The sequence below is a fragment of the Athene noctua genome, chromosome 27, assembly GCF_965140245.1.
Source record: "Athene noctua chromosome 27, bAthNoc1.hap1.1, whole genome shotgun sequence".
Classification (NCBI taxonomy): domain Eukaryota; kingdom Metazoa; phylum Chordata; class Aves; order Strigiformes; family Strigidae; genus Athene; species Athene noctua.
This window is the reverse complement of record NC_134063.1, coordinates 6,808,404-6,836,320: the sequence shown is the minus strand read 5'-3', so window position 1 is coordinate 6,836,320 and position 27,917 is coordinate 6,808,404. Positions and strand designations below refer to the sequence as shown.

At 44.7% G+C, this 27,917-nt stretch overlaps 1 protein-coding gene across 2 annotated transcripts in view; it reads right to left on the bottom strand.

Annotated features, from left to right (window-relative positions):
- Positions 1–201: 201 nt before the first annotated feature.
- GATAD2A (GATA zinc finger domain containing 2A) overlaps positions 202–27,917 on the bottom strand; it is a 54,155-nt gene continuing 26,439 nt past the window's right edge. The window contains exons 3-12 of one of the 2 annotated variants that reach the window (XM_074928130.1): positions 25,239–25,510; positions 14,712–14,841; positions 14,046–14,177; positions 12,371–12,460; positions 10,188–10,319; positions 8,868–9,035; positions 7,822–8,101; positions 6,972–7,261; positions 5,904–6,090; positions 202–4,954 (exon numbers count right to left, since the gene is read on the bottom strand). In XM_074928130.1, coding sequence (XP_074784231.1) covers positions 4,824–4,954; positions 5,904–6,090; positions 6,972–7,261; positions 7,822–8,101; positions 8,868–9,035; positions 10,188–10,319; positions 12,371–12,460; positions 14,046–14,177; positions 14,712–14,841; positions 25,239–25,501 — 1,803 coding nt within the window. In that variant the 5' untranslated portion in view covers positions 25,502–25,510 and the 3' untranslated portion in view covers positions 202–4,823. The remainder of the gene's footprint in view (positions 4,955–5,903; positions 6,091–6,971; positions 7,262–7,821; positions 8,102–8,867; positions 9,036–10,187; positions 10,320–12,370; positions 12,461–14,045; positions 14,178–14,711; positions 14,842–25,238; positions 25,511–27,917) is intronic. The other variant, XM_074928131.1, reaches the window with a different exon arrangement.

The window sequence follows — 27,917 nt, the reverse complement described above, 5'->3', positions numbered from 1 at the left end:
GAATCTGGTTGTGGCTTTTAATTTCAATCCATGAAACTCCACAGACTTTGTCTTCTCCTTCCTTTCCTGTTCTCCCATCAACCTGTTTTTTTTGGGGGGGGGAAGAACCTGTGCCCACATCTCGAGCAGCCTCACCGACACGTGAGCGGTGCGAAACGAGCCGCTTCTCAGATCTACTCGGAAGAAGAGGCAGACACGACACTTTGTCCATTTATTTATTGTCATTCAAATACTAAAAATCCCTCACAATACAATATACAGTTATTGATCTCAGATTCTTCCCCCATTGAGACTATCAGGTTTTAGAGGGAATTTTTTTTTTTTTTAAAGTTTTTGTTTTATTATCAAAGATTTAGAGTCACAATAAATAAGAGTGACAAAAACATACCCTGCGCTGGCGTAACGTTACTCTGTTACACTCCTTTGTTAGATGATTATAAATTCTTTTTTTCTTCTTCTTCTTCTATTAAAAAAAAAAAAAAAGCACAATGCAAGTTATTTCGCTAAATGCAACGTACGGCGTAACTCTGCCTTAAGCAGACAAACACTACTGTGGTTCCTTGAGGTCTTTTTGTTATATATATTTATATATTTAGTATTAAAAAAAAAAAAAAAGCCGCCTGTGCCCCCTCCTTCCAAAAGGAGAAAGTGAGAAATGAGCCAAAACAGGGTTTCTGATGAGACCTAAGCCTGCTCTGCTCTACTCACTTCTGCAGCCCAAGGCCCCCATTTTCCATTCTGAGCTGTATTTTGGTACGTTTTCTTCCTCCCCCCCACCCTTAGTAAGCAAAAAAAAAAAAAGTGTCAACTAGGTCTGAGAATTCAGAGGTGAAGGAATGGTTCCCTAAAGAGATGATAAAAATATCTATAGAAAAAAACCCCCAACCCTGAACTCTCTCGAATTTAAGATTAACCAAGAGTCTTCCCCACTGTTACAGATGGAATGTCGTGTACAGGAAACCCAAGAACACAAAAATTAGCAAAGTTGCCCTTTCCATGAGCTGGAAACGCTGCCCAAGTCATCTGTGCTATAAAAATAAAAGGTTCAACCAGGCCAACTCGTCGCGTTTCTGAGCGAAGGGCTTGCGAGCTCGTCAACGCTCAGAAATCAAACAGATAATAAATTAGGTCAATTAAAAAAAAAAAATTTAAAAAAAAAAAAACAAAACACACAGCTCCCAAGTTGCAACACGGGTTTCAAATGAAAATCCGGGGTTTATTTCACAAGTTGCTAAAATCTAAGTACAATAGTCATTTTCATTATTACTGTATTATAAAATCTTGTAGTCGCAACGTCTCAAAGAAAGGTTATTATGGCTTGCGAGAACCAACGCTGCTCTAACCCTCTCCCCAGGAGAGGGGGAAGCAAGCAGCATCTGAGCAATGTCAAACCAGCTCATGCAGCAGTTTGCAGCGAAGCAGTGGAGGGTCGGGGGAACGGGACACGACGCCGGACACTCCACCTGAATGATACCGATTGACGGGTCGGACTGTCGAGCAGCACGTTCAGTCTCTTGTTCTGAGGGAGCTTTAAGTAAAACGGTCTATTTTTTTTTTTAATTTTAATTTTTTTTTTTTTTTTTTTTCTCCAGGAGAGGCTGATGAGGTGACTCTCGGACAGAGAGCCGATAGCCCTTAGGGAGGCAGGAACTCCAAACGTGACAGCAGTAGAAATAAACCAAAGATTTGTTCTTTAAAGCGTGTCTAAACCCCCCCCCCCCCTCCTTCACAATTCCCAAACGATTTAACCTTTAGGGCATAACACCATGAATGTCAATATTCCAGCTAACTGAGCTTTTCTTTTTCGTTTGTTGGTTTTTCAGGGATTTTTTTTTTTTTTTTTTCTGCAAGAAGGGGAAACACACAGATGGGGAGGAGGAGATTTGGAAAAAACTGTAACAAGTGTTTGAACAACTACCTAAACCTAGCATGGTGCCTTAACTAGCCCAGTTCAACCTTACCCAACTGAATATGCAGTTTTGACTACAAAGGAAGAAGCAAATTCTTCTGGCATTTAACACATGTACACAACTTAAGTCGTTTCCTGGTGCATTTAGCTAAAACTCTGCAGAAACACAAATGCAATAAATAGATCCTCTACCTTACGTGCAACACTCCAAGAACCACAGATTAAAAACGATGTCAAAACTGGTTTGAATCCCAACAGCCTAATATCCGCGTGGTATTTTCTGTTCACTTACCAAGCCTTCAAAAACAATTCTGCCCCAATACATAAGACGGTATTTGTGGGGTTTTATTCTACGTTAAATGAAAGCAGACCGTGGTCTAGCATTGCTGAGGGAGCAACTTAGATCTAAGTATTGTGCAGACTCACTTTTTAGTACCAAATCTTAAGTCTTCTCAATTATTTTTAAGGCTTGTTTTAAGTCTCCCCCATCCATTGTGTTGAAACGAGAATTTACAAGCTGCTGTACTGAACCAGGGGTATCCAAAAAGGTTTTGACATAGCTTTTAAAACAGGCAAGTTTAATACTTCTGCCCCTCTTTCCATTCCTTTTTTTTTTTTTTTTTTTTTTTTTTCCTCCCCCCCGAGCATCAGCCGAAGCTGAAGCTACCCCCAACGCTGGAAGGAAATTGTGAAGTTGCCCAGCCTTCCCAAAAAGGCATTTGAATTTTAGTTTTGAGAAGTTTTGCTTGTTCTTTTTAAACAAATGCACTCTTCCCAGGAGATTTAACATTGCTAGACATTTGTATCAATGGTGAGATAATGCAGGCAATTTGTCAGAAGAGAGAGAGAGAAAAAAAAAAAAAAAACCAACAAACAAAAAAACTCCACACAGGTAAGGAGCTGAAACTTTTTCTTAATATTTCAAGGTGCAAAAATAAAATGCACTCAAATTCCTCCCTCCACATCTCCCAATCCAAAAATCTCTTGGAATGAAAAGAAAAAAATTAAAAACTCAAACCCAATTAATCTCATTCCCGTTTAGCTCTTAATATACATTTGTCAAACAAACAAAAAAAAACCAAAGTCAAATTGAAATTCTAGGGCTTTATACAGCAACAAATACCATTTTGCAAAACTAGGTTTTCTAGGCTACTGAACAGTTTTCAAAGTATCTAAATACTGATATTCACACAACGGAAGAGGGGCTAAAATGAACGGGTTTTCTTTTTCACTATGCAATAGTTAGATCTGAAGGGGGACAACCCTATACAGTTATTGGTTTGAAGTTAGATCTAACAGCAACTGCTAAGAAAATAGAGTCAGCATAGACTGAATAGTAACCCCTCCCCCCTTTTCTTTTATATATAGATATATAGATATATATATATATAATTTTGCAAATAATTCTTATCAGCACTACTTCTAGTACTGATATGCAACGTAAGTAGTAAGGCATGTATTTCTGCCACTTGAATTCATCTTTAATTTGGGAGAAACACAGGGAAGGAGGAGGGAAGATGACGAGAAGGAAAAAAAAAAAAAAAAAGAAGCAAACCTAGACCTGATGGATTTGGGTTTAACCTGCGGAATCCCCAAAATATATTAAAACCACGTAGAAACCTGTCCTTAAAGCAGGGTTACCTAAAGCTCTATCAAAAATGAAATACTGAAGTGATGGACAGAGGAGCATGCTCGGTACGCCTGGAAGAACGGAGCTCTAGAGGGGTCAAGGTAGGCAGTCCTGCCCCCAGCGTGCCCACCACGCGCTGGCACGGCCACTGGGCCACCACCGGCCACTTCTCGGCGGGTATCGGCAGAGGAAGGAGCCTGCGACCTGACAGCAGCCCCCCCCGCTCCTCTGCACCCTCCACTCGCCCTTTCTGATTGCGTGCAGCTTCTGGAATTCCTTTTTTTTTTTGTTTGTTTGTTTTTTTTTTTCCTTTTTTTTTTTTTTTTCCTTTTTTAAAATTTTTTTTTTTTGAGTAAAATTGCTCAAAACAACAACAACAAAAAAAAAAACCCTCCAAAAAGAAAATAATCAAAAACAGTTTCACTTTAAAGTCTCTGGGAACATATGAAAGGCCCAACTGCTCTTTGCTGAATTAGAAAGACTGAACAACGGTGTTTGTCTATTCAGTAAATTAGATTTTTAGACTACCAACAGTTCAAAGTCTATTCAAAACAGAATCCAACAAAAGTGAGAGACTCCTGCACTGGTTCCCACCTACCAGACAAGTTTTTGGTGGCAGCCAGTCCCTTAGAAAAAAAAAAAAAAAAAAAAAAAAAAAAAAAAAAAAGAAACAAACCCCAAAACATACTCAACCGGAATTTGAGTTTGTACTTATTTATCATTAGCTCATCACCAGAAGATTTTGTGAAACGTTATAACCTGTAGACTGCCTTCCTGGCTGGAGGAGGGGCAGGGAAGAAAAGCAAACATGAACTCGGCTCACTAAATGCATCTGCAAGATTGGGTTGAAATTCCTCTCTCCTTGAGTTGACGTCCATGCTCGATGGCCAACGAACACCATGTTCCTGGTGAAGGGGTAGTGACTAAGAAAGAAACTGAAGGCAGAGAGTCGTTCAATCCTTTTTTTGTGCTGGTGACAAAAAAAATCCAAACTAAATACATAAAGCCAAAAAAAAAGAGAGAGAATTCTTCCCCTTCCCTGACAGCCTTCATCATCAGTCAATCATCAGAATCTGAGAACCAAATGAGCTTAAGTCTTTCCCACCCACGTGGTGTCATTTTCTCGTAGCAGGGACAGCAGCACTCGATGGGATGAGGAGTGGTCTTCTTGCATCCTATAAAGCCTGGGGCATATCCAGCTGGGATTAAAGCAGATTCCACTGTAATGTGGTATAAAAAGGATGGCAGAAACAGGAAAGTCTTCCTCTTGGGCATTCCTCTGCACTATTTCCACGTGGCGGACTGTGGGATGGACCGTGGGGGAATCATATCCAGGAGATATTCACGCTGGCGGTCTACTGCTGAAGACGACTTGTGCACAGCTAAACTAGGATTAACAAAAGGTAAAGCCCCACCTGACGAGATATAAAGAGAGAAGAGAGAACAAGTGTCACCGTAGGGTACAAACAGGAGGCACAAGAGTGGCAAAACCACATTTCATCCACGTGAAAACGGATCAGCTGAGCACGGGCCACTGCTGGCCACGAAGCTCAGACACCTTCAGAAGATGAAAGCTTCCAAAAATCATCCGAACAAACAGGAGCAAGATTTTGTACCAGAAATGAAGATCTGAGCAGGCTAGAGCTCTCTGCAATGAAATGATGTTTTAAATGGATAAATTACGCTGTCAGGAATTTAAAAAAAAAAAAAAAAAAAAAAAAAAAGAAATCCATTCAACACTGGGTGAGAAAGCAGATGACAAAAGAGCTAGTTGCTAGTGTTTCCTTCCTGGAGATCCTAATTATCATTTAAGAAAACAAATTACTCAAGTCAGATTCTTATATATATATATAAAAAAAAGATTAGATTAGAATTTATAATTTACAAGATTAGATTAGAATTTACAATTTGCATTTGTTCAAAGCAACAGCTTTAGTTATTTCAGATCCTGAGGAACGCTGGTGCCTTACCTAGAGCAAACCCATCTACTGGCTGTTACGTTGCTTTCAGCAAAGAGAAAACACCAGTCAAAATTAAACTGAATTAAACTCCCAGAAACAAACGACCAACTCAGTGCATACGGGCTCAGTGACCAAGAGTCTGGCATCCCATCTATTTGGTTTACTTAGAAATGTGCAAAGCAGTAGTTTTTTATTTGGTAGCACCCCCTGATTGCCCCTTCTGACGAGCACCAACCACCCCAAAAGCAAGTGCCAACAACGATACTAAGAGCAAAGCCTGGGTATCACCAGGCTTTCATGCAGGAAGTGTCAAAGAGAAAGCATCCTTACCCAAAGAACTATGACTGTTGGACAGAGTGCAGCTACTAAGTACAAATAAAAGAAACTTTAGAGAAAAATCTACCTGTATTGATGGGAGTCTTCTTCCAGGAGGCAGCGCTGCCCTTGCTGACAGGTCTCTCAGCATGCTTACCTGGCCTACTCCCAAGTGCTGCTGCAGACGATGCATTCTGCAACTTGGGTGACTGGCTAAATGCATGCAACACTCCTCGTGGAGCTCCAGGAGGACCTCGAGACATCTGGCTAGAAGTCTGCCGAGAGAGCAAACGGGAAGACAGGCCTATAGAGCAGTTGTCTGTCTCAAGTACAGGAGCCCTGATGGATCTTTACCGCCCCTCCGGCCTTTCTCAGCTTCTTCTGCCAAGTCTGGAATGTGTTACTGTAGTTTTTGGGGCTGAAAACTTGCCAAGCCATCTCTCCTACCAAGAATCAGCTTTCTACTTCTGAGAGCACCTTAAGGTTGAGGAATCATCATCAACTGCAAAGCAGCAAAAAATGTGCAGCGTAAGCACCTCCCTACACAGGCGCCACTGCTTCCCTGTCCTAAATAACCAGTACCTTGAGGATTTCAACTCCAAGCAGCACTTAGGCAGCTTCTCTCTTCCTCCGACTCAACGGTGGTTTTACAAGGTGTGAGACCCAGTTGCCACCAGGAATGGCTGCTGCCATCACCTCAAAACTTCCACAAGCAACTTTATGTGCTCTTGGCTCAAGGCAATTTATTCTATCTTAGGTCAATTCACTCTTGTGTCTTTGGCACTGGAGCCAAATGAAATACCAAATAGTGGTACCTATTTCCACTTGGTACATCCTAGAAAATTTCAGGAACAGACTTTGCAGGATACGAATTCAACACCTTGGGTAATTCCAGTGACTCTACAAAAAGCCACCACTCTCCCGTTCTTCAGGTACCGAGATAATTCAAGTCCCAGGTGTCCCCCCCCCGTGACAAAACCCCCTTTTCACCAGCCTGGTTTTAGGCTCACACTCCAGACACACCCACCGGGGAGCTGCACTAAAGCGAAGCTCAGGCAGCAGTGCCGTGCCTGTGCAGCCAACACCCGTGTGCTTGGAGCCGCAGGACCTCGGCCCCGTCATCCCCAAGGCCTGGCTCCTGGCGGCGGGGCCTCACCTGCTTGAGCGAGTGGTGCTGCACGATGGGGTCTGCCTTGGTCTGGACAGGAGATGCTGTCTGCTGCAGTATCCTCTGCTCGATCTCCTGCTCCTGCTGCAGTGCTTTGACGAAGGCAGCCTTCAGCCGGTTAGTGTGCTCAGCTTTCAAGGCCTTTTTCTGATTCGATGTCATGCAGGTTTCACACATAATGGTTCCGTTCTTCTCCTCCCTCCAGCGGCAGGTGAAGTCAGTCTTACACTGAGCACACATATAGGGCTCACGAGAGGATACAGCAACCGAAACTTTACCTGGAGAACACAACCAGCTTAGCTCAGCTCCATCTGCAGCTTCTAGGAATGAGCAACACTCGAGAAACCTCAAAAATATGCCAGCATGAAAAAAACCCCACCAAACAACAACCCAACACACAAGGTGAACCCTCCGCCCGTAACTCTCCCCAGTCTGAAGCTTTTTGCATGGCTAAATCTTTACTTCTGGGAGTGAGGGTGCAGGTGTCCTGCAGATCTTTAGATACCGGTTTGAGAATTTAGGGGTGATGGACAAACATGTGGCTGTCAGGAAGCAAACAGATCTGGGGAGTGCTTAGAGAAATCTTTACAATCAATGTCTAGCCTATGAGAAATCATTACTTTTTTTTTTTTTTACATTTTCATTTTTAGACATTTTTTACAATTTAAAATAAAACAGTTTGAAAATTATTAAAGGAAGTGAAGCTTAGATTTGACAGAGTGTGACAATTTAATCACGTGATGCCTGAAAACCATCGCTGACTACTAGCAGTGAGGTGAAGTCCAGATGGGAAAGATCCTCCCCTTGCCTTTGAGGAACATTTTTAACGCCATCTCACCTTGAGTTTCCAGCAAATTCTGCACAACTTCTTCCAACCCGACTAAGTAAATAAATTCGTTATTAGCTGCACTTGGCAGGAAGTTCATCTCCGGCGCGGGCGGCTTGGGAGGGGGGATCTCCAGCAGCGTCTTCTCCAGCTGCTTCCGCAGGGCGAGCTTGGCGGCTGCTTGCCGGCTGGCCGGTGACTCACTGGAGTTGACGATGGAAGCGGCGCTGGTCGTCGTGGCGTTGGCCTGAGCTGACGTCACAGTTGTACCTTTGATTGAAGTTGGTGAAGCCTGGGGGGGACACAGGACCCAGCTCAGGACAAACGCTGCCGGGGCGGGAGGGAGGGGAGGGCACGGGACTAGGCCAAGCACCTGCTTCTAAACCTTAATTGTGACTGGACAGATCACAACACACACGTTTACTGACATTGTACCTCCTGTTACAAACGTGGTCTGTCACCTAACACACCCCTTCTTTTTCTGAAGAACTTCGCTTTTCTTTACGGATCGTTTTTGTAAAGCAGTTTTAGAAATTCTGAAGAGAAAAACAAAAAGGTGTCCTCTTCCTTATGATTTTGTCAAAGCACTGACTTTAAATTGTTTCCTTTATCTACAGCACTTGTATGGCAGTATCAGTGTTAGACTGCTGTTAGCTGCTGCTTTTGCATCTCAGTGCTTCAGACAGCAGCACTACCCCATTTTCAGCTCTGTTTACTAGAACACTCATTTACACTTCTTAAGGGAGGAGAAAAAAAAAATAAAAATCCTAACGGACAGCTTCATATTGAAATACCAAATGTGAAATGAGGCACAAAGCTCAGTTCACGGAAATAAGAGATTTCTTTCCAATATTCTCTAATGTTTTTCTTCATTCCTACGTACAGGGGGTGAATGTGAACAGAGAAGGGACCACACGGGAAGAACAAGGAGCAGCAACCACGTCAGTTAGATGACCACGCCAATTAGATACGGGACCCGGACAATCAGTAATTAAAACCATTTATCCCTTCCTGTGAGATGAGTGGTACGTTCGGCATGTCGTTTTTACAGAACTCACCTGCGGGATGTTGACGAGCAGGCTGGTGTTGGGGACGTTGGCGACGCGGATCAGACCCTGCTGGATGATTCGCTGCCCCTGAATCTGCACGCTGGGGACAGACGCCCGCGGCGCCAGCAGCAGCGGAGGCGGCCCCGTGCTGGAGTGCTGTCGGATGTTGTGGATTTGCTGGGAAGACACAGAAATGGGCTGATGCGATGGTGCCATGAGCGACGGGGAGGATTAACAGAGCGGGAGGTAAGTGGTGGGAGTCAAATGGGATGACACGAGACAGTGGAGGTGAGGCAAGGCAGGGAACGCAAAGAAAGCGTTGATAATTAACACCCGTGTCGAAGTGGGATGGTTTTCCCTTTCCCTCTGTCAAAATGAAACAAGTAGGATGCAACGTGGAGAGAGATGCTGCCATGTGAGGCCATCACGTTACGGCCAAAACAGCTGCGTCAAAACCCTAAGTTTCCGAGTCAAATTTCTTTCAAAACGTACAGTTGTTAAGCCTGTTTCATTTTAAAGGCATTAGGAAAGCTGCTCCTCCGAATGAATTTTTCTCCATAATCAGAAGAGAAAGAAAATGAAATACCAAATCTCTACCTTCCTCCTTAATGCTGGCTGTGCAACAGATAAAAGCAGACCTTTCACTGCAAAATAAATCCTCACTTAACAAGGAAATATTTTTTTTTTCCTGGTATCCCATGGAAATCATGGTTTTAGAAGACCGTATCAAACTGAACACTGCTTTCCTACTCCTTCAGTGACATCACTATTTGCTGTTATAGGTGATAAAGACCCTGCAAAGCAGCACTTTCAGACTTCCAGTCAACTATCTCATTTCAGCAGCTCTTATTCAATCACAAGACAGACACAATGAGGAAAAAAAACCCCTCGAGTTTCAGCATCTGAAAAGGTCAAATCGATATGACAGAAAGAATAATGAGGGGAAAAAAAAAAATATGGAAGAACGAGGGATTGTGTTTCATTTCCTCTGCTGCCGCTCTCCTAAAAAGCGGGTGAAGTCGGACGCCTGTAAATTAACTTTCATAATAAAGGCAAACAAACTGCTTTGGTGCAGGCAGGGGAGGCAGCTCTGCAGGTCAGGCAGTGTCCTGCATCGCCACAGGATTTGCTCATCCCTCACTGCAAGCGTTGTGGGACAGCACAACACGCAGAACTGGCACGATGCAGGATCTTTCAGCAGCAATACACCAAGCCACATTAAGAAATTCCAGCAAGAACGTCACAGGTTCCCTCCAGAGAAGCAGAAAGATGATGACTAAGGAAATCGTTAAGGAAAACCAGAGGATCTACCCCAAGGTAAATACTTACCTGTGCTCCTCTGACAAGAGGTGGCATTACTATCTGCGTGTTTTGCTGAGTTCCTAATTTTGAAGAAGTCTGCTGCCCTCCACGGACCAAGGGAGGAGGAATAACAGTGCCTGGTATACGTGTAGAAGAGGTCTGCAAAACAGAAAATCGTTTACTCGTGTTGTTTTATTCTGGTGTGTTTACAGGCATGCTCTCTGCTGTCAGCGTGCCACTAAAGCAGCACCCGAGATCTCAGGCAGCAACACAGACACGTACGCGCTGCCGGCCTGGCTACGCGCTCACGGATTGTTCTCTCTCATCCTGCACGGAATTCAAAAGGTAAAGAGCAGCCTCGAACAATGTTTTCATCTGCCCTCCCACCGCCAGAATACAATAGCTCAAGAACTGCTGCACTGAGAGACAGCAAGAGGCACGCCAGAACCCGGGGAGGGGAGAGCAGGGATGCAGTGTCTGTCCTGAGCCAGGGGAGATACTGAAGGACAAGGGATGGCAGGGCTGGCTGTGGTGCAGTTAGTGTCCAAACAAACAAATTAAAAAAGAATTAAAAAAAAAAAAAAGTGTATTTTGAGGGCGGGAGTAAGAGAATGGGGAAGTACGAACTGTTGTCTTCAAGGAGAAGCACGGGGCAGACAGACGGTGGGGATGCAGGAACTGGGGAGGTGAATGGACCATGTGAATGGGCAGGCGTGTGCATGGACGTGGGAAGGAAAAAAGAAGAGACAGGAAAAAGGGAAAGCTTTAGAAAAAAATAAAAAAAGAAAAGGAATCAGGCTAAAGCAGTTTGAAAAATTGTCGAATATGCTTTTCGGGCTGCAGCCTGCATCAAATCCTCAAAGTTTCTCGTGCCACTGTACGAGGGGACACACTGCCAGGGGTCACTTGGATCCCTGCAGCCCACCAAGGCCTGGCAAACGCGCCCAAGCAGCACCCGCTGCTCGAGAGCAACAAACCTCTCCATCCTATTTGTGTGGCTTTGCACATCTTGCCACTTCCCTCACTCAGGCCCCAAACTGACCCTCATCTGCGAATGAGGACTCTAAAACCACGGAAGCTCCCACTTCCATGAGTCACCACGTGTACACACGTACGTATTTAGGCAGGTGGGAAGTTTGCTCCCCCTCTGGCACGCTTTTCAACTGGAGACCAAACGTTAACTCAGCTCCTACACGCAGGAATTAGTAGTTTTGACAGTCAAGCAAAAGCAGATGGAGGTTAATTTGCCCAAACACCACAAATTAGACAGAATAACTTCAATTCTGGATTCTTAGCTCCCGGCTCTCTGCTCTGTCCAACCGAAGTTTCACTGTCTGATCGCTGAAGGTTTAACTCGTGGTCCAGTTCCTCTGAAAGTGCTGTCTTCAGTGAAGGCAACTTGCCTCAAGGAAGAGTTTACTCCAACTGACAGACTGCTTTAGGTTTTGTGAACGTTTCCTAAACGGATAGCAAATTTACCCTTCCATCGAGTATAGCATTCCAGGGGATTTTGAAAGGAAGAGTTGCCATTTTCCAAGTGAAAGCATTTTATGCGGAAGCAGTTTTGAAATTTGTTTCGAATTAACCCCAGGTAAATAACCAGGAATGTTTTAAATCCAAAAGCAAAACAAGATACTAGGCTCAAGAGGAGGATTAGGTTGACAGATGTCAATTGCCTCTGCCTTTTCTTTTTCTTCTTCCCCAAGGCTTTCCAACATTTCATTTAATTTAGCCTGAACCAAGATCTTTCCTACCATCATGTGCCATTCAGCCACCAAGCCAACAGAGAAAATCATATGATTCACTCAGCTCTTAATCATACTGAGGGCACAATTAAGTCTCTCGAGGGTACGGCAACAGGCTGCCACAACATTTCTATGACGTAACTCCATGGCATCCTCTTTGGCCAAAGGTCGTTAGCACTAGCATGGATGTGTTTATCAGCAGAGTGGATCAGGATGATCAGCCACTGAAAAAAAAAGCTTATGGGAGTTATCTCCGTGTGACATCCTACTTTGATCTCCCACCCCAATCGTTCTTAAAAAGCTTATAGCGGGGTTTCGGGAGTTAAAAAAAAATAAATTAAAAAAAAAAAATTAAAATTCCACCTGGCTCCAAGCAATTAATGTGATGGGACTGTCTTTCCTGTACTGTGCACCTTCTGCTGGGGTCCGTGCCCTACACCTGGCAGCCTGGCCCACCCCACTGACCTGGAGGGACGGCTTGCCAGCAGGAACGCTCTGCGGTCCCCGCACCAAGGGCGGAGGGGTGGCCACAGCACTCCCAGAGGAACCAGCAGGCTGGAAGAGGAAAAACCAGAAAGAAAGCAGACGAGTGTAAGGGTGTAAGCAGAATTACAGAAGCTAAGGGAATAAAAGCGTTTACGTCCTTGCTCTTCTCAGTAAGAGACTCTTCAAAGACTGGTTTTCCCCCCCCCTCCCGCATCCCTTTCTTCCTCCGAGCGTCTCAACATGCGTAGTTAAATGGAGACATTATTAGGTGAGTATAGGTAAGATTACACCAGGAAAATAAAGAGTCTGTACACCAAAAGCAGAGCAATCTGGAAATCTATTTGAGCAGTCTCAGCTTAGAGCCCCACTTTGGTCTTAGCCACCATTATTACTAGTCTCAACTAACTAGGTTCAAGCATAGTGCAAAAAGTGAAAAAAGTTGGGGAAAAAGACGTCAGATATTAAGAAGTTTAGGATATGCCACTTCACCCTCGTTAGTTCAAACATCCAGAGCTCAGCGTTCAGCAGCGAGTTGAGTGATGCAGGTACTGGCATTAGTTTTAATCCCATCTACTGAAGCACTCAGAAGTCCAGGAGAAAGAAGCCAATAAACCCCCCCAAACCAGCCAAGAGAGCTGTCTGAACGTCCCCCTGCACCGTGAGGCGCACTCCGATCTACGCATCGCCCCCGTCACAAAAATCCATCAAGTCAGCATCACAGGCTGTAAAATAAAATTGTTTAGTTGCCATTGTTACAGATACTTGAAAATTCACCCGTGCCTTGACAGCAGAGCGTGGGGTGTTCGCACACCCCCTCGCCTCCCAACCTCCTCTGCGCTTCTCCTGCCACCCTCCAGCTCTACCCTTCAGTGCCAGCACGAAGGGCACACGTAGTGAGCAGAATGGGTGACCCCTCTGATAAAAAAGCAGTTTTTTTTTCTTTTCGCTGGGTTAGTTGCTGATGAAAACAACTCTCCTGGCAGCACTCTGGATACTGCGTGTGGCTGGGGGAGATGAGGGGCGGGGAGAAAAGAGGAGGAAGGGAAGGGAGTTCAGGGTGGGAGGGCTGAGCCGGTCCTTCCAGAGGCCGCCTGGGATTTTTGGGTGATGAAAGAGTGCAGCTGAGCACAGACTTCACCTGGTCAGACCTGGAATCCAGACCTGGGCTTCTGAGATGCAGCACAAAGTGCAGCCCTCGGCCGCCAGCTCCCAGAGCCTGGGGTTCAAAGGCTTTAACTCTACCTGTCAGCACGCCTGCTACGTGCAAGAAACATTTCCAAATGTATTTCAGCAATCTCTACACAGCATTAAGGACTGGACAAATAATTGGAAATATGTTACAGTCATAAATGCATCTGAGTTAACAAAAAGGTCTTCGGCTTTTGAACACAGTTGATAGGATGAGCTGTCTTGCTGTTTGGTCTTGGCAAGACCAAAAAAAAACCAAAAAAAAAAAAAAGGGATTCCACAAAAAGGAACGGTTAATGGGATAAACCACTATGAACTTCATAAAGATTTTATGAAAAGTGAGATATGCTTTATTTGAAAGCTATCTCATGTTCCACAGGTTATGGCAACTGCCGGAGTTATTTCAATATTTTCCCCCTTCATTTCAAAAGATGAGATGATTAAGTATCTGTAGGAGAATAAATACCTTTTGAGTAGTGGTCTCCTTCTGGATTTGACTTTGCCGTAACTTTTTCAATAAAACAAGTTTTGCTTCTTCTAACCGTAACTCTTCTTTAAGTTGTTTAATCATTCTCTCACGCTCCTCTGGACTGCTTTTCTGCAGGGCCAGGTAGGGCAATAGAGGATGGGAAAACAGGGAGGGGGGAGAGGGGAAAGACAGATACCACACAAGTTACGACAAGAACTTACAACATTATAATTGTCACATACATCATAGTGTCACCGACATGCCTGCAATATACGGACACGAAGTAGAGTACGGAGAAAGAACTCAAAGGCAAAAAAAAGAGTTTTGAGATATCTTCAACTCGCAAAACAAATAAAGTCAAAGAAAGAGTCAGACAACAAAGCCCTGTTATGCCATGCTGAGTAAGGGACATTCCGCTAAAAAGCCAATTCTGAAAAAGGTGTGCTTTCGAATGATATACAAATCATGGCGTTAAGAACCTGAAAAAACTGAAAGGACTGATCAGCCTTTAACAGCCTCAAGATTCTCCCCTTGCAAATCCATCTTTATAAAACCACGTATCCCCCTGCCCCTGTGATCACAAGCGCCTCTGCGGGAACAAGCGGTGTGTTTTCTTCTTTCTAGATGGCACAGCTTATAGTGTGTCAAGACAAGAAGACTCACCATGAGTGCCTCTGTGTTGGTCTCTTTTAATGCTATTTTTGTTAAACCATTCATTCTAGGGCTAGAAGGTTCATTGTCGGATAACACTATAACATCCGGTGAGGGGACTCGCTTTTCTCTCTTTATCTCACTGCAAATCAAAAGAAAAACACAGAGAACAAGTGAATAAGAACAAGCAAACAACTACTTTTTGCTGCGAAGTAACGTTATTTACAACCTTCTGCTACATTAATCTCAAATCTCTCCAATTCTGAATAAATCCGACACGGACAATCGGTTTCTGCTCTCCTTGGGGATGGATATTAAGCTTCCCAGGAGGGGAGATGCAGCCACACCACAGAGCCGTGGTGACATCCACCAAATCAGCAGCTTCTCCACCAGGCACCGCACTCCCCCCAGAGCACGGGGGGGCTCTGCCTGCGCCGGGGGAACTCCACATCGCACCCCAAGGCAGGGACAAACGGGCCACTTCTGCTTCTCTCTGATGTGCTGCAAGGCAAAACCATACACACACCCCCCCCCCCTTTTTCTTTTTCCTTTCCTAAGGCAAATATTTGTAAGTTGTGACTTTTGCCCACCCAAGTTACCGAATCTCAAGGAAACCCAACCCCAACAATTCACACCTATTCACTTACCTGAGTTTAAGTACTTTATGGCATTATTTTCTTTCTACAGCAAACTACTTAATTCTTTTCCGTTGTTAACAGTGGAAACCTCTAACAGACAGACACATCCACACAACTTCATCAAAACCCACTGAAACACATCCAGACTTATATTCATTTTAACTCTTTATTTGGCTTTAACATGGTGGCTGCACCTTCCACCTGAATTCCTGACAATAAATCACCTCTTGGCTCTATCACCTACAACTACCATAAGAGAAGAGAATCTTAGAACCAAAAGGGACAGAGATGAGGTGATGGTGACAAGAGACGCCAGCGCCTCTCCTCTGCTGCACAAGCTGGTGGTCACTGCCAGATCACCTTCGGTACCAGATTTGGGATTTCAAACTCCAAAGGACTTCAGAGCCAGGTTTGTGGCATGTGATTGCTGAGAGGTTTAGCAGGAGCCTCCCAGGAGAGGGACAGCAAAGTCCTCCACGCTGCCCCGGCAACAACGACAGGGCTTGAGACAGGGCCAACAGCAAGAATATTAGGAGAACGTAACACAAGTAATTGTTTTGTTTTTCTCGTGGCTCAGAGGCAGAAGCAGGAACAGCAAAGTTTACGGTGAGAACCTTCTGCATTTAGGCATTAGACAAAATGCATAAAGAATCTGTACGAAGCAAACCTTGGAGCGTGGTTTGTATTATTCACGAGTAAGCGACGTGGCGTATGAGTTTTGTACTTTTAAATATCAGGCAATTACTTCTTAGGCTAAACAACAATTTCTAGACTTAACTGATATGTCACATTTATTAGGAATTCAATGATTAGCAGAAATTAATCCTTATTATCTTAATTAGCGATGCAAAGGATATTCACACTGAATAACAGCTCTGAAAAGCCGCGTGCTCTGAACATCTCTGTGGATCACAAACCTTCAGTAAATGGCTCGGGGCAGGTCAAACGGTATTTTGGATACTGCAGAACCCGCCTCAAACACTTCAGAACCCAGCTTTTAAAACACAATTTCCATGTTAGTGGGAAAAAAAAAATAATGAAAAAAGTAGAGTGTCCTCTAGAGGGCACAGCAAACCAGTAAACTGGAATCATTTAATTTTGAAACAACCTCAGAGTTTTAACAGTGGCACAGGTGAAGTATTTCCCAGCTTTTTCCTGTGTTTGAAAGCACCAAACTGGCTCAGGTTGCTCTGAGCGGGGAAGTAACGGGGCCGGGCTGAGCTCGGGAGGATCTGTCGGGCACCGGGCGCGCGGGGCAGGCGCCGACGTGTCGAGCCCGTCGCTGCGGAGCCCTTTTCAGGGAGCAGCTCCGCGTGAAGGACTGACTGATGCTCAACTGGCTCGTTCCTCCTCAAACCTTGAGGTTCAACCCCTCAGGAAGAGCAGGGATAGTTCTCTAAAAAACTTGAGAATCGCACAAACGTGGGGATTTGAGCAGGCGGCGTTCAACCCGAACCAGCCCGCTCCTGGCACGCAAGGGCTCTTCTCGCCAGCTCTACCCTTGAAGCGGCCCACACGGCTGCTGCGGGGTCAGCACGTTCCAGCCACAAACACGAGGGGACGTGGAGGATTTTCTCCGCCTACAGACGATGGGCTCCGTCCAGCACGGGCGACGCTTGGCCCCTCGCCCAGCCGTGGCGGGAGCAGCCCGGCTGCCGTCGGGCCGCCCTGGGCAGGGAGGTTGGTGGAACCTGGGAGCTGCCACCGGGGCCGTGGCGGAGCCGCCGTCACCCTGCTCCTGCCAGCTTTCCTCCGGCCGAGGTGGCGGCGTCTGAACCCGCTTCAGATGGCGGCACCGGGGCTCTCTCCCCTCCCGCACCGAGCGGGGCCACCGCTGGGTCATGTGACACGCCAAAACACGTGACCTGCCACGGTGAAAACCATGGCAACGGCCGGTCCCAGCCGGTGCCGCCCGGCCTTCATTTTGTGAGGTGAGGTCGGGCTCAGGTGCCGGCAAGAGAAAATGGAGCGGCCGTGCCCGGGGGTCCCCCCTGCGCCCCGGGGCCCCCCACCACAGACACCTGCACCGAGGGTCCTCTTGGTGTTTTTCAAGAAATGAAGTGAGAAACGGGAAAAATGAATTTAAAAAAATTAAAAAAATAAAAAAAAAAAAATAAAAAAAGAAGCCCTGAGAGTGTCACTGGCCTGCGCTGTGGAGTCCTTCTGGGTTTATTTTCAGGCTGGTTGAGGAAGGCCGGGCTGACAGACGACGCCTGCCAGCCCCCGGATAGCACAAGGAGGAAAAAAAATCTTAATCCTGAACTAATTCAGCGACATGTGCTGATAACAGAACGACAGGACATCTGCAGCAACGTGTGATCAACAGAAGTTTGCGTTCATCAGCCATCTGAATACTTTTTATCTTTGAAAAAAAACCCAAAAAACACAACTAAATTGAGGAGGAGAGGGAGAGCACAGCTCCCAGCCCGCCGGCCAAGCCTGGGCTCGTTCGGCCGCTTCCAAATACTTCTTGTCAGCCCACGGACCACGGCCACGGCCCCAGGATGGATGTTGGTCTGTCCGGCCACGGCCGAGCCGTGACACCACACTGGAGCTTCCCAAGATGGACCAACAGCACCTCCACCAAGGGGCTACTGCTGGGACCGGGGGTCCCCTCTGCTGTGGGGGTCCCCTCGGTTATCTCCTTGCACTTGGAAGAGAGCAACAGCAAAATAAAGTGTCTATGCAAGATGCCACTGCTTTGCACAAAAAAAAAAAAAAAAAGCTGCCTAAGCCATTCTGTAGGATCATCATATCAGATCTGGAACTAGGAAATAAAACCTTGCCCGCAATATCATCAACCCCGTCCTGCAGCCAGGCTGTGAAGCAGGAGACACGAGCAGGAGCACCCGTCACTGGCCTGACCGTGTGATTTCTCCATTTTGCAAGATACATTATGATATTCCCGACAGCTGTTTTATAAGACGCTGATCTAATAAAAGCTGCATTAGAAACCACTAGATTCAGAGTTTTAAAATAATATTTCCACAAAATGTCGTATCCATTTAGGATCATCTCCCTACACCAACTTTGAGTCTACATGCGACTTCACAAAGGAAAAGCTCTTCTTGAAGCTGGGAGTATCTATTTTTTTTTAAGGCAACACAAACTGACCACAGCAACCAAATCGACTCATATTCGGTATATCACAGGATTTGTCTCCTCAGCAGCACAACCAACTGCACAGTGAATGAGGTGGCACAAGACTGAACTTCAGAAATGTAGACCAGAACTGGGCAAAACAATCTTCCTTCAAAAAGGAGTTTGCTTTACTCTTTTGTTAGCCTGTGTGTAAAGCAAAAAAATTCAAAGCAGATGTTTCAAAATAAGACAGACAATGGAAATATCACCACTTTCAGAAAAATACTGCCACCAGCAGTTAATAATTTGGGATAACTGCCCTGATACTATGACCTTTATCCTCTGAAGCCATCAGGCATATCCTTTAGCTAAATAAAGACATAGTTCTATTATTCTCCCTTCAGCTTTCATAAGTGTTGCTGTCTCAATCATTTGGACTCTACGCTAGAAGATGAAAGCAGGGTTGCTGCCCGGTTACGTACACCCATTTAAGCATTCACAGCAATAAAATACAATTTAAAAGAGACCTTGCAGAAAGTTTGTGTAAGGAATCAAACGCAGACCTCCTAAGTCACTAAGTGCGTGAAGAAAAAGGCCGTGCTTCCTCCAATATCCTCTTGAAAAACCTCAGAGCACAAGGACAGACACATCACGCTATTCCAGAGTTTTCCTGAGTGTCTTGGAGCATCCTGTAGCAATTCAGAGCACAACAACTATTCCAGAAAAAAAACCCAAACCAAACCAAAAGGCCACTTTCCCATGGGGACACTGTATTTTTTTTGCTGATCTGAAAGAGAGGGTCAAGGTGGCCAAATCCAGCCTTGGAGGCCGGCTTCCATTTAGCTGGACCAGGGGAAGATTTATTCAATTTTTGTCTTGAAGATGATACATCCAAGGTCTAAGGTATCTCGAGTTGGACTCGACTTTTCTAACAGATTCACCTTCCTGCCAGATAGAAATTTCAATGAAGAATGACCAAAGAAGACAAAGTTTAAGCTTAACACTAGTAAGAGAAAAAAGAGACGCCCAGGAACTACTGGTTTTGGTAGAGGGTTTAATTTCAGAGGACTGGTGCTGCAGCTTACAGAGAGCTTCACAACGTTAACAGAAGACCTCCTGTATCTCAACAAGCACTCTTTGCATTCCTCACACTGATCCAGAAGCATTACACAAAAAAATAAGCTTCCTTTTAGAGACCAGATCTTACCCATGCTCTAAAATGCTCTTTTGATCGCTCTCGGGGGAAAAAAAAAAAAAAAAAAAAAAAAAAATCAATGCGATGCTCACTTGGTTAAAGTTACAGCAGTACTGACCTGTAACCTGAAATCCCCCACTGCACAACAGGAGGCTGAGACAGCCCCATCCTGTGGTATCCCAACATTTTCTGCTCCTTTGCAGGTAACTGAAGGAAGCATCACAACTGTTATTCAAACTAAAGCTTAATCTGCATTAGCAAATATGCAACAGTTTTGCCTCAGTCCATTCAACAATCTCTTGTATACTCTCATCCAAAAATATTTGGCAAGGAAGGAAGACAAACAAGGAAAGAAAAAGCAATACAGTGGGGAATTTTTTTTTTTTTCCTGAAGATGTTTTATCTACATGAATCAAAGCCGTTGCAATGGATCTAGTGACTGTGGTGTGAAACCGAAGCAAAACAAAAACTTCATCCCTTCCTCCGAGCATACAGGAAGGAAACTTTAATCAAACTATGTCTGCATTTAAAATGAAATGTTAAAATTCCCCAAGAAACTCTGGCATCAGTTTTGTCACAATATCCTTCAGTACAACACATAGCAGGAGGCACAGACACGACGTACACAAGCTGAAAAGGGGATCTGAAGCACGGACGGGGCTGTGCCATATTTCCAGGCTGTTCCCAGTAAATTCCAGTAAAGCGGAGAGTCTGGTCAGCCAACACAGGCTGCATCCCAGTGTGCTTAAGAACACGTTAGAATTTCAGAGTTAAATCCATTCACTTCGTAAGTTTTAAATGCGATTTGGCCACGTGAAAACAAAACAAACCAAAAAACCCCCAAACCAACCTAAAACCCTTCAAGGCGCCAAACTTTAGCATCCAAACCCTAACACGGAAATTCAGAGTACAGCTATGAGGCCAACTTTCATACAATTTCCAAACAATTTCTATTAGATGATATTTTAAATCATCCCGTGTAACAAAAGAACATGATTACTCCGAGGTTCCTGAGTAGTGCAACGTCTGTCAAGCACACAAATCATAACCAGCCAGACCTAAAACTGAAGGACCTACGGGCGTTCAGATAGATTATTTTTCCGAGAGCACCAGCTCTAGGGATGCCTCCACACTCTTCACGCTCACCCTGCCTGACAGTTTTCATTTAAGCAAACAAGCCAGGGCTGAAGTCGGGGCCAGCTCCCATGTCATTTCCAGAAGCAGGATCTCCGTGCTGTGGGTGGATTTGATGCTTGTGTGTACCACACGTCGGGAGACAATAGATGGGTGCGAGCGATTTTTGTGGAAAATAAACCAAACGTATCAAATGCAGACTTTTTGGTTTCTCCAGACTTCGGAAGGAAAATCCAGACTCTCTGTAGCTTAATGTGAGAAGATGACACAATACATATAGTGGTTTGGAATTTTTGTTTGTTTGTTTGCTGGTCTTTTTAAAAAACAAGACCCCGAATGATAAGAAATCTATAGGAATCATTTCTGTTTATCAGCTCGCCTTGAACTGTTTTTGATCAAACCACAATTAATACAGATGAAATAGTTAATACACTAATTTACCACTCATGACAACACAGGAAAAATTGCAAGATGTTCAACTGCCTAAAAAGTTTTCCAGTTTGCTTTACAGAGGACACGTTCATCCCAAGGTTGCTATCAAGCCAAAGCAAGAACTGGGGAGAGACAGAAGCCAACTCTTTGTGTTTTATTAACAATATCACCTTCACCACTGTCATCATGCTTGTGTGCTGTGACAAAACCATTTCTCAACTCTCTCTCACTTCTCTTGTCGCACTGAGCAGCTTTGCTTTTTAGAATTCTGAAGCGAAACATATTTTGAGGTTATCTATTTGGAGAGTTACTATAATTTTGAGGATTTAAGATAGCACAGCACAACAACCAAGCACAACACAGCTGCTCACAGGGTCAAGTAGTATTCTTGCTTGTAAACACCCCACACCTCTATTTATGAGCAAGGTTTTCCTACAATTGGGTTAACAGGCACAGAAGAGAGGAGAATTTGTCCTCGTAGACCTGTCTGAGCACAGCAGCTCCCATCCAGCTGTGTCCAGAAAGATCACTTGTGGCGTCTGCCAAACCCTCCTGTGAGAACACCAGAAATCATGAGCTTAACCAGGACTGTGTATGCAGCTAGTTCGTTTTGTATAGCTCAGGAAATAGAACTAGGGGGAAAAAAAAAACCAAAACAACAAAACAAACCCTTGCAAAATTATCAGAATGTTTACCACGGATGAAGGGAGCTGCATCTGGAGTGCAATCAATGCAGCGGGATGCAGCGGGCAGCAGGAGCCAGGAACAGCTCCAGGAGAAAGCCCCAGCCTCAGCGGGAAGCAACTGATGCTCAGCACCGGGCACACGTGGTAGGAAACTCATGTATTTACGGGCAAGGAAAAGAAGAGAGAGATGAAGAGCAGAGGAAAGGGAAAGCAGAGCTTGGAAGCGCCGTAGGACACCAGGATTCAACCAGGTTTGACAAACGTTCTTTCCCTCCAGCACCCATATTGATGTCAGTCGGTGTACGCAGAAGCAAAGCCATTTATGTGACACTGTTTTAGCATCCCACTGCAAACGAGACGTGTCCTTATCGAGGGGAGCAGACTCTCCTTCCTCCCATCCCTTCTCCACAGTAGGTCTGGGATAATTACACAGCAGCGCAGCGAGCTCCCAGTGCTGCAAAAACGCCAGGCAGAGGAGCAGGATTTTGGTTTGGCCTTGTGTGACCTCTCATCAAAGACTTCTACCACTACAGACTTTCTTCTGTTTCTTCTGGCATCAGTAAATGTGCTCAAACCAGACACTATTTTTAAATTTAACTTTAAGGTTTAGGAAAAAAAAAAAAATTTAAAGAAAAATATTTTTTAACGCAGAGATATTGCCAGGTTTGTAGTTCAAATCTTGAAAAATCAACTGATTTCAGGAAGATAATCCATTCAATCAGCTTTATATCAGTTAAACTGTGATTATTGCTGGGCTACCTTTTCCAAGGAAAATATTATGTTTTCAGTTCTAAAAGTATTAAGGGAGTTTAAAAGCCAAAACACCATACATCACTAAGCGTGAATTTTACCCAAGAAGTTTGTAGCAGTTCAGTCATTTTAAGCAACAGCTCTTTTTTCATCTCCTCAGAAAATCAGCTCAACTGCTTTAAAGACACAGGTCTTATAAAAAGCTGTGAGCTAAATTCCTCTAAAGATCAAAGGTCTGGAAAGGTAAGTCCCACACTTTAAAAAAAAAAAAAAAAAAGCCTTATGAAATTAAAATCCACCTTCCCTACAAATGCCAATTGTATTCTTATATATGCAAGGGATCAGACTCATCCAGAGACAAGCTTCCTCTGTCTCACAGGCATCTCCAGACTCAGATTGCATTCACTTGGAGATATTTGCATCCTGAGGCCGGTCAGCTGCTCAGCACGTTTATGCTCCGGGAACGGAGGCACACAGGGACCAAGGGCACGGCCACGATGCAGGAGCAGAGCCCCAGGGCCTGGGAAGCTGCTGCCTTACTCCCAGAAGTTTGCAGAAATCATTCAGGCTCATTTTTATCATTTGAGATGACCCAGGGTTTAATTCCTCCCTATTAAGAATTTTATACAAATACACATGACGAAAGGTGTTCCAACTCAACAAAGAGTATCCAAAGAGCTTATCCAAAGCCTCGTGAAACTCTTAATTATATTTATTAACTTCAGCAGAATTGGGATCAGACTGCCTCCTTACGCAAGCATATTTTTTGTATGGGGAAGCCTCTTCTCCCTCCTTGCCGAAACTGAATACAACAATATCCTATTACCACCTGAAATAAGAACGCCATGCGGAGAGAGGATGTTCTCCCATCTCATCTAAATAGGTGTTATTGTTCCAGATGCTCTCTGGGAAGTTAAATGTAGAGCCCCTTCATCATCCTGTTTGCACGTCTTGCCACAGAGACGGACACCAACAGCGCAGAAACACTGGCACACGTTTCAAAAATACGATAAATTCACAAAGAGCACATGCATGTGGGGGCAAGTACTGCAACAAGAGTTAGAATACCTGATTCTAATTTATTCAATTTTTGGTATGAGCAATCTTTTTAGATATTCTTCAAAAAAAAAAAAAAAAAAGGGCACGCATAACTTTGTTAATTAGTAGGTAGCGCCAAAAGACACCTTCAGAGGTTTACTCCTAGTCAGCACAATACGACTGCTTGACATGGAAGTCATCCAGTACCCCAATTAACTGCTTCTGTGCAAGACACAAGCACCTCCTAAGTATCAAATTGAGCAACTTGTATAATTGTCCCTTTGGCAGAAGGTTTATAGAGAAAGCTAAAAACTATCACCTTCCCTCAATCACGCTGATGGAAAAGGTCTTGCTTTACATACACTGAAGTAATATTTGGATAAAGTAATCAGGCTTTTGCAGTCTGAGTTATTTCTCTTAGAAAAAGCATCAAAAGTTTGGAAAAGTTTAACAGATGAACTGCCATTAAACATCAAAGATACCAGTTTTCTTGGTAGCACCCATAAGCACCTCTCTTCCCAGTAATTCCCGCGCAGTTGATAAGGATCTCGTGTTTTCAGCTTCACACCTCAAATCCGCACTGCTGTAATACCTGACATCCAAGCAAACACAGATTTATTACTCCCAAGAACTGTTCAAGCCATTTTGCACAGACAAGGCAGGTCTCAGTTCTCACGTATTACTGCTCCAGCATCAGCTGGTGTCAGCACCGGGAATAAACGAGGCTTCTGGACTTCCTGCTCGATATATTGGATCTTACTGGACTACAAAATAAAAAGCAAGACCTTAAAGGGCCAACACCAGGGCCACAGAACTTCTGATAAAATTTTCATGCTGGTACAGCCAGAGTCTGGGTTAGAAATACGGCAGAAGATTCGGAATCTGCCTTTAAAGTGATGCCTGGAGATGTGAGAACCACCCAATCCATGTGTGTCTCTCACACTGAAGTCAAAGGAAAAGCTTTACATTTCAGTAATAATAAAATTCTCCAAAGTGCTACAGAACTTTGAATTCACGCTTTCAGATGTCAAAATTCAGACATCTTAAGGAGGCTGGACTTTCAAAAAAGTATTAAGAGCTTGTCTTACAGAGAATTGCTGCAGACAGGTGCTGCCTTTTCATAACACTTCCAGTGTCAAAATCCCCAAGTTCCTTCAAAAAGAAAGTCAGACTTATCCATACATACTGCTCTGTCAGGAAGAATCAAGTTGCAATTAAAACTCCTCTGTTCAGACAATTATAATCTATTATTTTTCCTATATCACAGCTCAATTACAAAACCCCAAACCACTCTTTCCTCACATAAATCTCAATCAGTAGCTCAAAGCGCATCCTCTTTCTAACTTGTACGTTTTTCTATTCAAGACCGTATTTCTTTATTCAGCTGCTCATCACAGCTGCCACTGCTGTCAAAGCTTGTGGAAGAAAAAAATCAGTAAGGAAGTTATACAGAAGTAGCTGTTGAATCTCACGTGAAGAGCCAGAGCTGCAACAGACACGTAAAAATTTAATTCTCTCTACCTTCATGATGCAGAGGACTTCCTCCTGCTGTGCTGGCGCCCCAGAGGTTACAGGTTTAACTCACCTTTTTGAGGTGCTCATGTCCACAGGCTCATCTCCCGTCTGAACCTCCACTTTAATGGTCGCTTTCACCTCTCCGCTTTTTAATAATCCTTGCACTTTTCCAGCTCCAGGATCTGTTTTTATTTTCATGTCGCCTTCAGCATTTATATCTGTTCCTAACAGTCCTTTCTCCATTTTTATTTTTTTACTGTCCACATCGTTGTGCGTTATCTCACGTTCTAACGCTCGTTTCTGACTCCGTGTCCTGCATGCTTCCTCTGTCATTGTGAGGCTCTGGGGAGAGAGGAGACACAAATGAGGTAAGTACACTGGAAAAAAGAAGTTGGACAAAACACCTTAATTTCAAAACAGGGCAAAGTACAGTGGTTACTGCAAAAGAAGTTCAGAAAGAGCAATCAGTATGCTCACTTACCCTATCTTCAAAATACATCTCAGTCTGAAGCTATTAAGCACCCGGCATCACTGTACTTACACTTTTTATGTTAAGCACAAACAAACAAATGAAAAAAAAAAAAGACAAAACAAGAACACACACACAAACCTCACTAAGCATGAACTAGAATCACCAAGGAGAAAAAAAAAAAAACAAACACACAACAAAACCCTGCATTAGAGGAGAGACACACAAACCCCCACGACGAAAAAAAGTTTGGCTCTTTACCAAAAGGCAGGAAGAATGTATGTATTTGCCTCACATGCAAATAAACGCAATTACAAAATTCTAGATTAGGATCTGCCTGGGACTGCTGCCATGTCTTTCTGAGGACCTGAGCCTGATTGCAAGTTTCGGGAGTCAGACACTATGGGGAAAAGGACCACCACACCCTGCGTGAAGAGAGGCTTCCAGAGTTCTTGACAGCCTGCCGCCCGGCGCTAAGGCACTGCCATTGTAATACTCAAGTTGAGACTTTCTCCCCTCCTGGTGAAGGAGCCAGGCTTTTCCAGGCAGCAGAGGAAGCGCCGGGCTCGGGGGAACCAGCCTTAACTCCTCGCCTGCCGGAGGCGCGGGAAGTTTTGCTGCTGGTGGGCTCTGCCATCTCAGCCCGCACTTCGGTACCTGCGGACACCCATCCATCGGACGCGGAGCTGAGTCAGGCTTTGATCCCATGACATCACTGGGCTCCACATGACCCTTCCCAGGATGCAGCCTGCGAGACAAAGCACTTTCCAGAAACCAGTCTGAGCCGGCGGCAGGCAACCCGCAGCGGGGCTAACCCGGCCGGCACCCCGGAGCATCCCTCCTCCTCCTCCTCGGGCACCGCTGCTCCCCTCCGGGTGCCTGGGGACACCAGGCACCAAGGGGGTGCCATGAGGGCAGAGGAGAGAAATACACACCCCCAACATCAATTTTTTAAATTTATTTATTTTAAGCATTCCTCCCATCCCAGATTATTTTTCCTCCTCCTCCTTATAAAATGGATTTCAAGAGTAAGGCCAACGCACAAGAGTCGAACAAAGTCTTTAAAATGTTTTTAGCAGCAAGAGCTTAACATAATTACACAACGTAATTAACCTCTGCTCACCCCCACCACCCCGTTACTCAACAACGTCACAGAAGCTTTATGTGAAATGGCCACTTTGATGGCATAAGCCCCACACCAGCGACCACAAGTTTCCCAGCACGGTGTTGGATAAAATACGTATTTTTTAAGGGGTGAGGGGAGAATTAAAATCAAAGTGCCTCCCCTCAGCTGATCTGCATTTACGGTGTGACCACACTTGAACTTACAATAAGGGAAGAAAGTTGTGTTTTACAGCAAGGCAAAGTTAAATTTTGGTGTTTCTGAAAGCCAGCAAACAGCACAGAGCTGACAGGCAGGCAGCAGCACGGAGATTTTCGGTGCAGCTCAGTGTACCCCGACTGACAGGCAGCAGCCTCTTCCAAACCCTGCTCGGGCTCAGCCAGCCCTCTAAAGCACAGCTTTTAACTATAACAGTACCTCGGTTTAAGTGTCTCTGCTGACAGTACAGCAGCAGGACAACTGCTTCTCCCCCTGCACGGGCTGCCAGGGGACCACAACTCTTCCTCCTGGTAACTCAGTGCAAACGCATCTGCACCCAGGGCTAAAACAAAGGACCAGCAGCTATGGCCCAGCTTACGGAGCTGAGATGTGCCATCAATCACAGCGACTTTCTTGAAGCAAGACTGCTTAGTCAGTAGGAAACCTCCTTAAACCCTGATCTGGGTTTATTTTCAGCATCTTCATGCTCTCCAGCCTCACAGGGATGAGAAGCAGCTCCAGCAGCCTGTGCTGACCCAAGAGCTACAGCAGCACTTCAGGCTCCAAACTTTAAGAACATTTACACTATGCTGTATTTAATCTCCTTTAGGTTTTTTCCAGTTTTGACTGGGATGGGGAAAGGCAGTCTCTTCAGCTGTACTGGGACACATCCCACGTAAAGCTGCCAGGCAGAGCTGCACGCTCACAGCTGAATCCTGATTACCTGAGTAACATCACAAGCAATGGAAATTACCTAAATCTCGTATCAGCACTCAGTTTTATTAAAAAAAATTAATGCAGTCAAAATGCTAACGTAAAGCCAGGTAATGCAAACTGAATCCCTCCCTAAGCACCTGTTTTCCAGCTAACCCAGACAGCCCGTCTCGGAGCGATGGAGAGAGGCAGGCACTGAGCACCCAGCTCAGAGCATTTCCAGGGGCAAACCCTTCGTACACAAA